Source organism: Hippopotamus amphibius, chromosome 13 (genome assembly GCF_030028045.1).
Source record: "Hippopotamus amphibius kiboko isolate mHipAmp2 chromosome 13, mHipAmp2.hap2, whole genome shotgun sequence".
Classification (NCBI taxonomy): Eukaryota; Metazoa; Chordata; class Mammalia; order Artiodactyla; family Hippopotamidae; genus Hippopotamus; species Hippopotamus amphibius.
Genome location: NC_080198.1, coordinates 25,366,428 through 25,382,264, shown reverse-complemented (window position 1 = coordinate 25,382,264; position 15,837 = coordinate 25,366,428). Strand labels below are relative to the sequence as shown.

The following is a 15,837-nucleotide window of genomic DNA, read 5'->3' as shown; positions in this document are numbered from 1 at the left end:
ACGGAGATAATCTCACTCATATGTGGGAGATGTGATTTGGGGCCGCTGTGGTTAGTGGCTCCTTGCATTTTTTTACAGGCGGAGGCCCTAAGCAGTATGGAGCGGTCCGGTTTACTAGACCTTTCTTCTTCTCAAGAGTAATTTCAAATTTCTCAAGAATGTGACCATTTTTAATTTCTGAGATTAGACATTGTCTCCGGACCCAAAAAATGCTCCCCCATTTCCTTGATTTCCATCGTGCGTGTCTGTTTATAGGCATTCACTCTGCTTTGCATCCTTTCCTGTTCACAGCCCGTCTTTGGGCCTCATACTCTTTGATTCCCCCGGGGAGAATTCCCCTCGGCCGCAGCAGCCCTGTCTCCAGGACGCTCTGAGCTCCTGTCTCTCTGTACATTGTCACTGGAATAAAGGAACAGTTGTGTTTAATTTTTACTCTCTGGCAATTAGTGCAAGAAGACTTTCTGACACATATTTTATGGAATAACTGTTTCTTCCCTTTTAACATTCAAAACTCTAAATGGCCCAAAGACTTTTCTAGTTGGTGACAGTCCCAATCAGTGAATTATTCCTGTGACACAAAACATGAGGGTCTGTCACCTGTTTGTATCTTCTGTTTGCCCCTCAGTTACATACCAGATGACACGGTTAACATTTCTTTTTTCTTCTGGCGGAAATAACATCACCAGAATCTTATACATTTGGAGCCTGGGATATCTGCTTCTAACTATCTTTTTAAAAAATCATACTCTTAAGATTTTTAGCTTATCAGACACTGAGCAGCCTTTGATTATGATAAAGGTCCAGACTGCTTTTTTATTGGCATTGGTATTTTTTGATGTATGACAAAAAATTATCACTGAGATTCCTCCATTTCTGGTTGTTTGTTTTCGTTGTTGTTTTCGGTCTATAGACACATTCCTTAACTCAGCGGAGGGCTGTCCAGGGTAGAAGAAAACGATTCGATGTGTTGTTAGCCGAGCACAAAAACAAAACCAGGGAAAAGGAATCGATTCGCCATCCGGACTCTCAGCAACCAACGCAGCCTCTCAGGGACCCGCATCCCACCCCTCCTAGAACTTCACAGGAGCCACACCAAAACTCTCACGGAGTGATTCCTTCCGAATCAAAGCCTTTCATAGCTAGTAAACCTAAACCTCACACCCCCAGTCTTCCAAGGTAAGCTGCATCCTCCAGCTCTCTCTCCCTCCTTCAGAGAATAGACATGCAGACTCTAGAGCCCCGGTGTATCATGATGTCAAGGACGGACATCAGGCTCACTATGAGAAGAGGAAATATTTTTCTAATTGGGTTTTACTTTAAGAAAAAAAAAAAGTTCATCAGTGACTTTTAACCAGGGCTGTTTGTGGCCAAATGCAAGCAGCAGAGTAAAGCAAGAATTATCTGCTCCACCCCTGCTCGTTGTTCGGTGTCTCCTGACCTCGTTGAGCAGGGCTGAAGCCCAGGTCCTGCCTGCAGGTTAGTGATGAGACCATTTCACGTGGCTTTGGCAGCAATATCCCATTCATTTGTCTTGCTTCTTGCAAAATATAGCAATTGGGACTCTTGCTGGGGACAGGCATTCAGCCTGAGTTTTTACAGCATCCATTTACAACATGTTTTTTCATTCATTCATTTGGGACTCTGGCCTGAGCATGTATTAGGCATTTGAGCTGTGTAGTGAGCAGCGGGTCAGAAGTTAGACACGTGCCTTGGAGGCAGTGATGGTGGGCTGAATATATGTGTGTGTGTGTGCTTGTATATTTAACCAAGTTGACGTAAAGGACTTTTGTACCCACTTTCCAGAGAGAAGAGGAAAAGAAAGGCACAGAGAACAAGGGTCCCGAGCCTGGGCCGAGGGCGTCTGCTTAGGAGCCTGCCCACCCTTGGCTTCTGTTGCTTAATTAACCTTTTGCCCTCACGTGTCTGGTTCTTGACATGGTCACACGAGGGGTGGAAAGGCCCCCCTCATGGGAACCTGAGTGTGGGCCTGAGCCTGTCCCCACATGAGGCCCCTGGTTTCCAAACGACGTGGTGGAGGAGTGATCAGAGGAGGTGCCCCAGAATGTGGCCAGGCCCAGGCCGTCGATTCCTTAGCAAGTCCTTTCGTTGGCCACTTTTATTGAAGTCTTTCCATCTGTAAAAAAAACAGGCTTAAATCTAGAAACACCAGGCCTTTATGTGTGTCGGAAAAGCACACTGCTGTCCTTGAGTTACACACTCTAGGTTACCCACGTAGGATGGTAAAGCTTCCTTCTTTTTTCACCTCCTCCCTCTTCGGTTATTCCAGAGCACGTTACCAATTATCTCATTCATTGCCTTAGTAACCCAGTTCCAGGTAAAATCTGAAGAGGAATCAAAGAAAGAATCCTCTTAAATTCCACATATATTTCGCCTTCTTTGGGGAGAATAGGAGGCGGACCAGGTGGCTGTGGAAAAGAGAAGTGGTTTTGTTACTTTGGTTAGACCTGGCAGACAGCTCCACTTGACATCGTGCGGTTCAGGAGAGAGGACCCTTCGCTCCCAGGCCCCCCGGTTCAGCATCTGTCCCCCCAGCACTAGTGGTGGAGCCCAGAGCTCCCCTGGTGGTTTTGGATACGTTGTTGTCTCTGAGTGAAGGCGGCTGATTCCCGGCCGGCCGTGTGATGTGATCTGATCGGTGCTGCGCTTTGTCCTCACCCAGGCCTCCAGGCGGCCCCGTTCAGCACAGTGGGAGTGCCCCCACTGACCCTCCTCCCGTCCGTGAATCTCCACACCCTCCCCTGCCTGCCACTGAGCCAGCGTCTCGGTTATCCAGCGAGGAGGGAGAAGGCGATGACAGCGCAGAGCCTGCTGAAAAACTGGACTGTCATTATTCAGGTCGTCATCCTCAGCCAGCATCTGTAAGTTCCACGTGCGCCCCCGCGCCGACCCTCCCCACGCAGCAGGGACAGGGCGCTGCAGGGCAGCGCACTGGGGACCGCGCATGCCCTCCGGTCGTGCAGGGGCGGTCAAGGCGCCAGCGCAGCTCCGAGCGGGGCACCCGAGGCGGCAGGTACTCGGTCAGCGCGTCTCCTGCTCCTCCCGTTCTCTTCCAGGACACGCAGGGCCAGGCATTGTCACGCTCCTGCGTCACGGCCCACATCCCTCAGTAGGCGCCGTCTGTCCTGGCCTCTCCTTCCCGGGCCGCGTGCCCTCAGTTCGCGAGCCCGACTGTGTGCTCTCTCTCTTGCAGTTTTGCACATTCGGGAGCCGGCAGATTGGAAGAGGCTATTACGTGTTTGACTCCAGGTGGAACCGGCTTCGCTGCGCCCTCAACCTCATGGTGGAGAAGCATCTGAACGCGCAGCTGTGGAGGTGAGTGCCCGTCCCAGCGCCTCTGGGGGCGGCGGGGGCATCAGGGCTGCATCCCCTTTATTTCTTATGGGAAAGATTTAACCAAGGTAATCGTCTTTGAAATGAACACGCGGCTTCTGACCAGTCCTGGAGGAAGGGCCCTCATCATTCATCCACTCACTCTTGCAGCAAATGTGTCTCGTCCTTGGTGCTGGGGTTTTGGGCCGAGGGACTCCCACATGGATGGAGCTCACGTTCTAGGTTGGGAAGAAACACGAAAGCCAGTCAGCAGAAAATAGAGATCGTAGCTAGTCATACGGGAGATAACAGAAATGCTAATAATCTGTAGCACTTTCTCAGACAGCTGTAGGCCAGGCACCTTAGCAGATATAATTTTCACACCTCACTGTGTCAGGTGGGCTTGATTATTCCTACTTTACAGATAATGAAACTGAGAAGCAAGGTCACACAGAACGTTAGAGGCAGAGCCGGGATATTTGGAGCCAACTAAGAGCTGAGATGGGAAATAACAGGCCAGAGGGATTCATGGAGGGGCCCTTGAACTGAGACGGATGGAGGAGAAAGAGCAGCCATGGGGCTGGGGGCGGAGGAGTGGGTTCCAGGCAAGGAGAATGGTACATGTGAGGGTCTTGAATCAGAAAAGAACATGGCTTGAGAAGGAGCAAGAAAGCTCCTGGAACAAGAGAAGATCCAAGAGGTCAGATGACACTGAAATTGATTGAGGACACTGGAGAGCTGCTGAGGGTTTTAGGTAAAGGAGCCATTTGCTCTGGTTTACAGTTGAAAGTAAGAGGATCATTTTGTGTGGCCTGATGCATGCTGCCATTTCCCCAGTGTGATTCTAGGTGGAAGAAGACGTCTGTGGTCTGAAAGGTTTATTAGCTCAGCCTTTCCTGAAATAGTTTCCGTTACTGCAGGACTTCTCAGAGCCTTTAATGGGCACTGTCCATTGTAACTCTCAAAGTAGAGGGTATCATGTGGACTGTCTCCCAAGCTTTGTTGACCTGGGAACCTCTTTTAGGGGAGCATCTTGAGGACTAGTGTTTTGTGGAACCTACTTTGGGAAGCATTGAGCTTTGCTAAAGGGGGCTGTCCAGGAATACTTAGTCATCCCAAACCCTCCGTTCAGGCCTCATTTACTAGCGCCTCCCTGAATGGACTCTGCGAGTATATCTGTTTGCCTCTCTGCTTTGGTTTCCTAATATAGTCAGAGGAGGCTGTCAGAGACCTCAGATAGTCCACAACCCACAGAGCCATCTCCATGGTCGTCAGTAGGACTTGGATTTGTCCACCGTGAAGACCAGCCCCGCAGCAGCGTTACTCTGCGTCTCTGTGTCACGTGTCTCTCTGGTTCTCACTAGATAAGAACCTTTGTGAAGAGAGTGTTCAGAACCAGAGACAGACTTGGCGCCGTGGTTGGTTGGGATTCTTTGGGGGGTGGCCTCATATCAGAAAACTGTAAGGTGCATGAAATCGCAGCGTCTTACCTGGTGGGGACCTGGAGAGCTCGTTGAGCTCGCAGAACTGTGGGTTTAATGTACTCCGAAGGGTTTAGAAGGGTCCTCAGAATTTTTATCCCCATTATGTTGATACGTGGTTTATGACCAGTGGTTTGGGTTGAAAGTGTGTCGGTTCCTAGTGGGTTGTGTGGAGAGGCTTTCCTCTTTGTGCTGTGAACCTCTGAAGAAGCAGAATGCTGAGGTTGACTCCACTGTCTCTCTCTCTCTGTTCTGTCAGAGGCTTGCTGCCTTATCAGTCACTTGCTCCCAGGGAGGAGGAAACCATTCCTCCTGTTAACATGACCTTTGATTTTGAAAAAGTCACTTCAGCAGAGACAGACAGGCTGCTCAGTGATGAGCTGGCACAGGGGCCTGGGGCAGGTGGGAGCTTGGAGAGGGGTGCCAGGCCGGATGCTTGAGGAAATAAATGCTCCTGACACGGGAGCGGGGAGGGGCTGGCTGGGGCCGCCCCTGAGATGTGCCGGGAGTGGCTCAGCCCTTCTCAGCCAGAGGAGAGCTGGTCTTCCGGTGGCATCTTGAGGCACTCAAGGAAACTCTTGAAGTGGTCCTGGTCCCATCCTACTGGCTCAGCCGAAAGTCCTCCCTTCCCGGGAGAGCCCCGGCGGCACTCTCCTCAGCCCCGTACCCTTTCGTTCCTGTGGTCAACTGGGGCATCAGTGGAGGTAGGATTGGAGCCTGGCAGTGACGTAAGTCATTTTCAGTGTGTGGAGTCTCTGGACAGCAGTGAAAGGCTGTTTGCGAGCTGCTGTGAGTCCTGCCCACTGCTTGCATGCTGTGACTGGGGACCACTGTTGTACGAGGGTGAGTCAGACATTCTCTGCACGCCGGCTGTAGAGGTTACAGGCATGTTAATGTAACAGGAGTGCGGGTAAATTTTGACTCACCCTTGTACTTCCCCCCTAAGGAGGGGATGGTCATCAAAGGGTTTTTTAGTTTGAGTTTTGGGGGTTTTTTTTTCCTAATTTAATTTTTTTAGCTTTGTAATAAATTCACTTGGCTAAAAAAGGAAAAATGAATGTAAAGAGGCATGCAGTGAAAAGTTTTAGTCCCTCTGGCCCCCACACTCCTGTTTTCCACCCACTTCTCACAGACAGAAGCGGTTTTATTAGTTGCTCGTATTTCTTTGGGTTCATTTATACAAACATAGGTGACCATGACTACCTATTCTCTGTTGTCTCTTCTTTATGCAAAAGGTAAGCAAAGGCTTAAAAGAGCTTTTTACAGAGATACCAGTCGTGTCATCCGGCGAGGTCCACCTCCCTGCCCCTGTGGAAGCCTTTTCCCAGGATATTTGTTCCAGCAGCCTGGCCTTTAGGCTCCGTCTTCGTAAGCCACCTGGTGGCCATGAGAAGCCACTGCACCCAAGGAGCAGGCCCCTGTATTGCGTTTCTAGCAGGGCTTCTCACAGGTGCCAGTGCCCTGGGGATCTTGTAGAGATACACACTCTGATGAAGGAGGTCTGGGGTGGGGCCCAGGGACTCAGGATTTCTAGTAAAGCCTAGAGGTGATGTCAGTGCTGATCCTTCATGAGTGGCACGGGGATAGAGCCCAGCTTCTCAACCTTGGCTTCACGTTGGAATCTCCTGGAGAGATTTAGCCGTTACCAATGCCTGGACCCTACCCCTGCGATTCTGGTGTGGCCCGAACTCCACAGGTGATTCTGCCGTGCAGCCTCAGTTGGGAAGCACTGACTTAGGGCCAGAGCCACGCTCTTGAGTGGGGGTTTTGAGGCTGCTGTGAACACTTGCATTATTCATTCCTTTCCTTAATAACTATAGTTCTTCTCAAAAAGCATGTGGAAAGTGCTTCGGCAGCAGTCTAGACCAGCGTGCTCACTTGAAGGATGAGGAACAGGGAGGGCCCTCATCCTTCAAGTGACCCACAGCTCTGCCTGGATCAGCCAGAGTGACGCACGGCTCTGCCTCCCAGAGCTGTGACATCAGGGACAGGGCAGTCTTGGCTCTTGGCTTCCAGTCAAGCCACTTGCTGTTTTGCCACCTCCGTGTTAATTGTGCCAAAGGGGTTTTTGAAGTTCTGCTGCCGTCACATTTTAAAAATCAGAGCTAAAATAAAAGGGGGGGTGGTCCCCTGGTTTGGCTGTTTGAATACGTACCTTAGCTGGGTGTTATTAACGGAGTCCGTTGCTAGCACACTGTGACCGGAGAGCCCCTGAGATTTGGGGGCGTCCCTCTCTCGTACAGGCATTCAGGCCCGTAGCGGGGACCCAGCAGTTGCTGTTCACTAGCTATGCCCTTCCTCTTACCTCATTCCTTCGTGAGTTCTCTCCGCGTTCGAGTGCCTTCTGTGTTCCAGGCACCGTGTGGATGGACAGCAGCGAATCAGCCGAGGATCGCTCCATCTAGACAGGGATCTCCAATCACACATCAGATCTGTCAGAGTCTAACAACGTCTGGTGGGGCGGGGAGGGCAGAGCAGGAACCAGGCAAGTCAGGGCGGTCAGGACAGATTGCCTGAGAAACTGATGGTGGGCTGAAACAGAAGGATGAGCAGCAGTTGGGATGAGAGTGCTACAGGCAGAAGACACACAGGGCCTCGCGTTATGGCCTGTTCTCGGAACTGAAGGAAGATCAGCAGGCAGAGTCAGGGAGCTCGGGGTGCTTGGATGGGAGGGTGCGGGATGAACCTGTGGCCGCAGCAGTGGGTGAGGCACACGGCCTCACAGGCCATTATTCTCAGAGCACAGGAAGGCATTAAGAATTTGAAGGGGAGAAGTGACCCTCCGTGTGGCCCAGCATCTCAGTGCGATCCCTGTGACCAAGGGGTGTGTTCAAGTGCCAGAGGTGCAGGGGGTGTCCTTCTGAAGTTTCCACAAAGGGCAGCGGTGGGCGTTGCTCACGCGCTCTTCTGTTTTGCAGGAAGATCCCGCCAGTGCCCAGTACTGCGTTGCCCGTCTCCACACGTGTTCCTCACCGGACAAACTCTGTGCCGACATCACACTGTGGGGTCAGCTACCTGGCGGCAGCCACCGTGTCCCCCTCCCCCGTCCCACTCTCATCCTGCGTCTCCCCCAACAGCAAGTCGGTACCAGCTCATGGAACCACGCTAAACGCACAGCCCGCCGCCTCCGGGGCCGTGGATCCCGTGTGCAGTATGCAGCCCAGACAGGTGTCCTCCTCCTCCTCCCCCTCCACGCCCTCCGGCCTGTCCTCCGTGCCCTCGTCCCCCATGGCCAGGAAACCTCAGAAGTGGAAGTCCAGCAAGTCTTTAAGGCCCAAGGAGTCTTCTGGTAGCAGCACTAACTGTCACGACGCCAGTAGCGGCGCCGGCGGCGGCGTTGGCTCAGGAAAGAAACGCAAAAGCAGTTCCCCACTGTTAGTTCACTCGTCGTCCTCGTCCTCCTCCTCTTCTTCTCATTCCATGGAGTCTTTTAGGAAGAACTGCGTGGCTCACCCTGGGCCTCCCCCGCCCGCGGCGGCAGCCGCTCCGCACGTCGGCCTCAACTGCGTGGCCGGCAGAGCGACCTCGGGGAGCGGGCGGCCCGCGCCGCCAGGGCGGGGCGCCGGCGAGCCCATCAGGAGGATGAGCGTGATGGTGAACAGTGGCGACTCCACGCTCTCCCTCGGCCCCTTCGTGCACCAGGCCGGCGAGCTGCCCGTCAGCCCCCACGGCGCCCACCCACACCCGCACGCTCCTCTGGACAAGCTCATGGGAAAGAAAAGGAAGTGCTCACCCGGCTCGAGCAGCCTCAACCACAGCAGCAGCAAGCCCACCAAGCTCGCCAAGCTGCCGGCCCTGAACAACGTGCACGTGAAGCACGCGGGCCCCGGCCCAGGGGCGCCGGCACTGCCCAACGCTTCCCTCCTCCATCAGGTAGGACAGGGCCTGGGGGCCCCGTGGGGAGGCCCGTGGCCTCTCCCTTGAGATGGTTCATCAGCTCGGAGATCTGTGTGGTCGGGTTGGTGGGTTTGCCTGAACGCGGATGTCTGGCTTCACGGGGCCTGTTAAGAAAAGGATGAGTCGATAGCCGTACGGAGGTCACACAGGCTCCTTTCTGCCAGACCGTCCGATGCCTCGGAAGATGCTCCTGGGTGAGGAGGCCACGCTAAGTGCGTCTCGGCAGCCGGGGCTGCGGACACCGTCCTGCGTGATGGCAGAGCCCCTCCCCGAGGCCGGCGGGCCGTGTTTCCTGGAGAGCGGTCCTTTAGTAGGTTTTTCTGAAGAAAGCTGGGCAAAAATGAAACTGGTCTAGAAAGGGATGATTTAAATTTGAAGAAGTCAATATTTTTCCCATCAAAGAATTTTGGAATTTTAATTTTCTTGTTAATTCTCTTCCTATACTTTCTCCTCCCTGTTTTCCAAGGAGGCAGGAAAACAGCACTTACTGTGGGCAGAGCAGAAGACTAAAATCTCATTTAAGTTAACAGATTGGAAAGAAACTTGAATGTGACCCCGTTGTAGAGAAGGGGCTTTCTGGGCATCGGATTCATTACTGACCGTGACTCTCTTGGGCTGTGTCTTGTCTTTTCCCCACTTCTCTCCCCGCTGCTGTTTCCTCCTGGCCTTCCTTCCTGTGGCCGGTTCCTCCAGCTTCCTTTCTCTGCTCTCCAGCTCCTCTCTCATCTTGTTATTTCATTCAGCAGAATACCTCCTGTCCTTGCGTACAGGCAGGAATTGCAGCAGTGTCCCCCCCAGAGCCCTGCTTTAAAATGTGAGGCTCTTTTTTGTTTTGTTTTCCCTTCCTCATCTTCAAAACTGAACTTAAATGCCAGACTAGACCTTTTCCAGAAAATACCAAGAGGTTTCATGTGATAGAAGTTTCCCTCCACTATCTGTGTGAATTAATACTTAGTGCCAAAGGTATGGGGAAAATAATTGTGCACGAATTTAGGTAGCAGCTGCTTTCAGTTCTTCTCTTTGAGCCACAAGTACATACGGGCTTTTTGTGTGTTGTCTGGGTCTTTGAACAGGGGTTCCCGGACAAGTGAAAACTTCTTGATTTGTAGTTATTCAGTCTAGTTTTAATAATAAACATAAAAGTGCCGTGCAAACACTGTAAGAATCCATCCCTTAATAACTCCCGTCTGAGCGTAGTTTCCTGATTCACGTGAATGCCGGGAGGGATGTCCCGCTGCCTTGGGATGCGCACACCGGTGCCACTGAGCACATGCTGTGGACCGCGCTGCCCGCCAGCGTGAGGAGGCAAGGAGGAGGCTGGGCGGGTGCAGCAGAGACCGACAGTGTCTGTGGAGAGTTGGGGAGCGGGAGCTTCATCTACACAGGGCAGTTGCTCCCAGAAGCTTGTTAACAGTTTCAGAGAGAAACTGCAGATCCGGACATGTGTGAGAAATCTGACCATTTTCTAAAGCTCTGTAGTTTTTCGTTTTGTTTTAATCTGGCGAAGCCCACACGTCCGTCAGCCAAGTTTGGCTCATGAGCTAGCAGTTTGCCACCTCTGATTTCCACCATCTGGGAGGTACTGTGTCCCACTAGCACAAACAGCCTAAGTTTGGGTTCTTTTCCTTAAAAGCAGTTTCACATTAAGTTTGTGTTTGAGAAGGATTTCCCCTGTGCAGTGGCATACTTGCTATTCTGTACAAATTCTAGGGGGGCGCATGGCTACAGGTCAGAGGGTGGATGAACCCCCCCCCAAAAATGTTGCATATTTTTACACCTGTGATCATTTATCTGCAAGAGGGATCCTGTCGCTTCCTTCAGACTATCAAAGGGACCCATGACTCCAGAATGCTGTAAAGAAGGCTGCCCTTAGACCAGTGGGGACCTGAACTCGCTGTTCTCTGTGGAGCTGATTTTAAAGCAGAGAGAACTAAGCTGGTTGGAGTTCCCACAACAATGGAATCAGTGGGACCTGCTGGGGCGCCCAGCCCCCTAGTCGATTTGTGGGCTCTGCCACCAAGGACCTAAAATAGCTCCCCGAGGGCCAGTGAAGGCCAGGGTTCCCTCTCCCCACTGCAGCACTGCCTCGTGTGTGAGTTCACACCTGTGTGCTGCTCCATTTGACCTTGTTCATGTCTCAGTTGACAACCTGGAATACCTTCAAGGAAATAACATCAGTAAATAGAACCAGAAGGCAAACATGTGAGCCTTTTCTCTAAGCTAGAAACCCAGGCTGCATCTCTTCTGGACAGTTTTCTAAAAGCCAGTCTTTTAGAAGGAGCGTGCCCAAGGGCATTCACTGAAGGCTTTTGAAAGCTAAAGCCAAATTCTAGAGCTGCCTACTCCTGGCATCACCCAGTCGGTGGAGACGCGAGTGGAGAGTGGCCTCGGGAGTATCTTGTTTAGAGTCAGGGTGGGGCCATGTACAGCCACTTACTTACCTTTCATTGTCTCCCCACCCCCTCTTTTTTGAAAGCCAAAGGCACGTCCCTGACAGCTGAAAATAGTACGGGGAGGAATAATCTGGACACTTTTGACGACAAGTTACACCTCCACTCAGCACTCTGGACTCCACGATGCCTTTGAGTCTGTTTTCCCAACCTCCTGTGGGCCTCGAGGGTAGAAATCTGCCGGGCTGTTGTTTTAACGAGGATGTCCCTGAAGCTTTGTCTGTAGCAGTGAGTACTCGTAAAGGACACTGGATCAAGTCCAGCCACCGAATTGCTTTTATCAGTGTTAGAGTGGTCTGGACTGCTTGCTACAATCTGTGAGAAGTTCCTGTCTTGTTGAACCTGCAGTATATCCAGGAGCCACTCTTGGAGGAGGTTGGCTGGCGAGAGTGTCTTGGCAAGAGCGTGACTGTAGACTTTTCTCCCTCCCTCCTCTCCCCACCTGGTTCTTTCCCCGCCCTGTTGTCCGTAGGTCCCCCTCCAGCAGTCAGGCCCCTTAACTGGAGATGCCTTCCAGGGGCGAGCAGGGCTGTACCCCGAGCAGCCCTCTGGAGAAGGGGGTCTGCCGCTAGGTTTTTATAGTGGGTGCCAGGAATGGAATATGGACTTAGTGCGAGGCACTGTGACAAAAGAGCCTGTGTTTTTGCCCAGCCTTTTGCAAGTAATTCAGGATCAGAAGCTGTCAGAAGTTTCTAATGTACAAACTGGTTTAAAGCCATTGATGGCCAGAGAGCAAGTATACACCAGTTTAGAGGCTTGCATTTCATGGTACAAAAGCAATTCTGTGTGATTTTTTTTTTTTTTTTTTTTTTAAAGAAAATGGAAATGCAAACAATGTTGATAATGGAAAACCAAATTCTGGTGGGTGGAGTGGTGGGGGTAGATAAAAATCACAATAGGGAGAAAATTTTCCAAGATTTCCAAAGAGATTGAATTTTTTTTAACCTTTGTTTTCATGTTAAGCCGTATACGGTTAGGTTGGTTGTCCTGCCCAGTTCCCTGTTTTTAAAAATCGCCCTTGTAATGTGAAATAATTAGGATGTGGCAGAATCTGTCATTCACAAAGTCATTGATACATGTAAACGTTTCCAAGGCACTCTATGCGTTACCTCCCACCTCTTCTTCGGATACTGTCCTGGGACTAAGTGTAAATTTCCACGTGGAGCTCTCCCCATATTGTGTGTATCTACACACCCCTTCCGGCCCCTACGTGTGTTTCTGTGGGTGCCGCTGGGCTGGCCCGGGGAGGGGCCTTGGTGACTGCGTGCGCGTGCCCCTGCGGAGAGGGTGGGATGCATGAATAGTGTCTCCCCAGCACACCTCCTTTCTGGAGATTTATGCCTGCCATCTTCCTGAGAGTTTCAGAGACCCGCCGGGATAATTTTTCTAGTCCGCCCCCCCGCCCCCCCCCCCCCCCAAAAAAAAAAAAAAGAGAGAAAGAGCTTGATAGGTTAAGACATCATTGCTTGAGAAGGTGTTATTGAATTTGAGGGCATGAGCTGGAGCTTTTTAACAGATGATTCCACCACCACAGCTCCTGAAAGGAGAACCAGGCACTTTTGCTTAGAAGAACACTCACAGTTGCCGAACACAGGGTCGATTTCCCAAGGCTCTGGTCACGGCCCTGGGCAGGGCCAGGATAGAGCCAGTCATTGCATCCGTTTTCCTTACAATTCTTGGGTTACAAACTTCAGTTTCAGGGAATTTTAAGTCGACAACAGGTAGAATGAATAAATACTTGGTTACCAGCCTAATAATGTGAATTGCTACAGAATTATTCTTATTATGTAAGATAGCAAAAACTTTATGCAGATACTTTAGCTATAAATTGATGTAAAATATTGATTTTTTTTTTTTAAAGGAAGGGGCGAACAGTATGTTGTTCACTTATTATGCAATCAACCAGTAAATGTTTTTAAAATGATACTGTAAGAGAGCTTGTAAGAAGAAAGCACGGATGGGTCAGTTTGGTGCAGTTAGGAGCGGTCAGGCTGGTTGTTCATCCCAGGAGAAGGAGGGAAGGAGGTGAGAGGGAATCAGAACGGACTTAGTTGATTCCTTGGCGACAAGTGCAATGGGGTATGGGTAGAATTTATTTTCAGAGCCAAGGGGACTTGATGGTTATAAATAAAGTTGCTTTTAGGGATGGAATTTATAGACAGATCATGTTGTTCCGAAAGATGTGAATAGGATCCTTGACAACAAGTTGATTCAGAATAATGTAGATATTTAGATTAGCAAGTCTTGATCATTTGATTTCTTAGACGGAGGTTTTAACCGAATTTCATTATTGTCTCCCGGTAGTACACAGAGCATCGGGATTAGGAAACTAGCCATTTTGGATTCTGCCTGCCACAAACAGACCTATTCTAAACAGTGCTATTAAATTTTAGACTGTTGTTCAAATATTTTATTTTCTCCTACAACTGCTTTTTATTATGATGAACAATTAAGACCATTTAAAATGGGAGTACAAGTATTTTTTTGAATTAAATTAACATGCAGAAACCAAATTTGCAGTGGTTGGGTTGTTTCTAAACAGACTTTGGTATCAATTTAAAACCAAGATAATTTTTATATTCTTTCCAATAGAATTTCATGACAACTCCTGCAGTTTTCTTAACCTTAAAAAAAAAAAAAGTGCTGCAATGATGAACAAAGAATTATACAAAACCTACTTTTGTATCTTTATTTTGGAATTTCTTGTTCTATTATAAATATGGAAGTATCCCTATTTGAAAAGACATATTTTGTTAAAAATGAATTGTACATATTTAAATATGTATTTTTGCACAGGTCTTTTTTTCTGATATCCTGTTTTGGTACAATTGAGATCATCTAGTATTTATTTATTAATTAATAAAAGTAAATACCTTTTTATAATTTGAAGTGGTTCACTGCCAAGCCAATAGTTCTAGAACCTGCCTCCTTTACAGTTTAAGGGATGCCTCTGTTCTGTGAAAGTCTTTTGTCCCTTTCAGTGTCTCGGGAGTGGATTCGTACAGATGAAGTGGGCATTGCTTCTCCCTAGTTGCCTGATTTCCCGATAGACTACATGTAATAAGTGACACACTGCTTTTCTTTTGTTAGTGTTTTACGTGTGAGAGTGTATGTATGTGTGCGCCCTGAGCACGTGTGTTAGTATGTGATGTGATTAAAACTAATGAAAAAAACTGAAAGTGCCTGAACCTAGTTTTAAGCTTAGACAGATACTTTAAAAAGACTTGAATGTTCAGTTGAACTTTTGGAGTTTGCTTTTTCCACCTAAATATTGTGTCTAAATTTTAGGGGAGGAGTTGAAAACCACCAAATGCTGGTCATTTTTTAAGGTATTTTAAAATGAAGACCTTTTGGTTCACAGGAATTCAGCTGATGATGGGTTGCCTGGTGGCACCAAGGGTTACACATCTTCTTGTCAGCCAGCAGCTTACACAGTGTGTCCGTTTTGTTATTCACTTAGGAAATGCAGAGTTTAAAAGAGAATATTTAAAATATTTTGTATTCCAAAAATATAATACAAAGTACCTCTGAGAACATGGAAAAAAATGTATCATTTGAAAAATGTAACTTATAAAGGCAGCTGTCTTCCTGCAAGAGTTCTGTTGCCAAGGAATTTCTTAATATCTCTCATTCTGTCCTGTGGGGGGGGGGGGGCGGGGGGGGGAGTTGGGCTTTGGAAAATGATTGTTAAAAGTTTCATTGTTTAGCAGAAAATAATCATTTTTACATTTTGTGCAAAACCTTTTACATTTTCAGATCATTTAAGTGAGCACTACATACTGTCAGTGTGAATGTAGGGCCTTGAAAGAGTTTTGCTGGTTTTGTTTTTCTGTTTTTTGAGCTTGGTTGTAAAAGCAATCTCCTGTGTTAAAATGTGTGAATAGTTTGATCATTTGTACACATAATCAAGAGCATCTCAGCTGGACTTTGTGTTGGCTGCTGTATAGAACATGAACAAATGTCAAGGGATAGAAAATTACTTTGGATATTTAAAAGAGAAGAAATATATAGTCTATTTGTTTTGTAACAAGTTCTGTAAATAAAATAATTTATACTATTTATAAGAAAAAGTTGTGCTTTGCTTTATGAGAAATTAGTTTGTGGAGCAAACATGTTAACGGGCAATAAAACTAGGATTTCGCAATGAGGTTGGCTGCATGAAACATTTTACATGTTTTTCTGCCTCGTGATACCAAACTCCTTTCGATCTAGTCTGACTTTTCTTCCTTTTTAGCACCAGACACCCTTGTGAAGCGCCTTCCTTTCAGCTTCCCTTCCATACAAGCTAAAAACCTCTAAGGGCTTAGGATGTTTCTGTTCGTGGGCTCAAAGCTTTGCCTGGGGTAGAGTAATAACTGGGTACACAGTGAACACTACTGTATTCTTGCCCTGTAGGTTTGTCAACAAGGGGAAGTTGATAGATTGAGAAATACATTCTGTTTGTACTATTTGATGGCATGTGGTCAATTTTGATTAGAGGTAAGTTTTTGTGTGTGTGTGTGTGTGTTTTAATTTTTATTTCATATTAGAGTATCATTGATTAACGATGTTGTGTTAGTTTCAGGTGTTACAGCAAAGTGATTCGGTTATACAGGTATCTATTCTTTTTCAAATTCTTTTCCCATTTAGGTTATTGCAGGATATTGAGGAGAGAGGTAAGATTTTTTTTATCCCAAGCT

General features: G+C 48.5%; 1 protein-coding gene across 5 annotated transcripts in view; it reads left to right on the top strand.

Moving 5' to 3' along the window:
- ATXN7 (ataxin 7) overlaps window positions 1-11,967 on the top strand; it is a 125,077-nt gene extending 113,110 nt beyond the window's left edge. For all 5 annotated transcript variants that reach the window (XM_057704733.1, XM_057704731.1, XM_057704729.1 and 2 more), the window contains 5 exons: window positions 911-1,176; window positions 2,681-2,879; window positions 3,212-3,333; window positions 7,730-8,684; window positions 11,185-11,967. In XM_057704733.1, coding sequence (XP_057560716.1) covers window positions 911-1,176; window positions 2,681-2,879; window positions 3,212-3,333; window positions 7,730-8,684; window positions 11,185-11,202 — 1,560 coding nt within the window. In that variant the 3' untranslated portion in view covers window positions 11,203-11,967. The remainder of the gene's footprint in view (window positions 1-910; window positions 1,177-2,680; window positions 2,880-3,211; window positions 3,334-7,729; window positions 8,685-11,184) is intronic.
- Window positions 11,968-15,837: the final 3,870 nt, after the last annotated feature.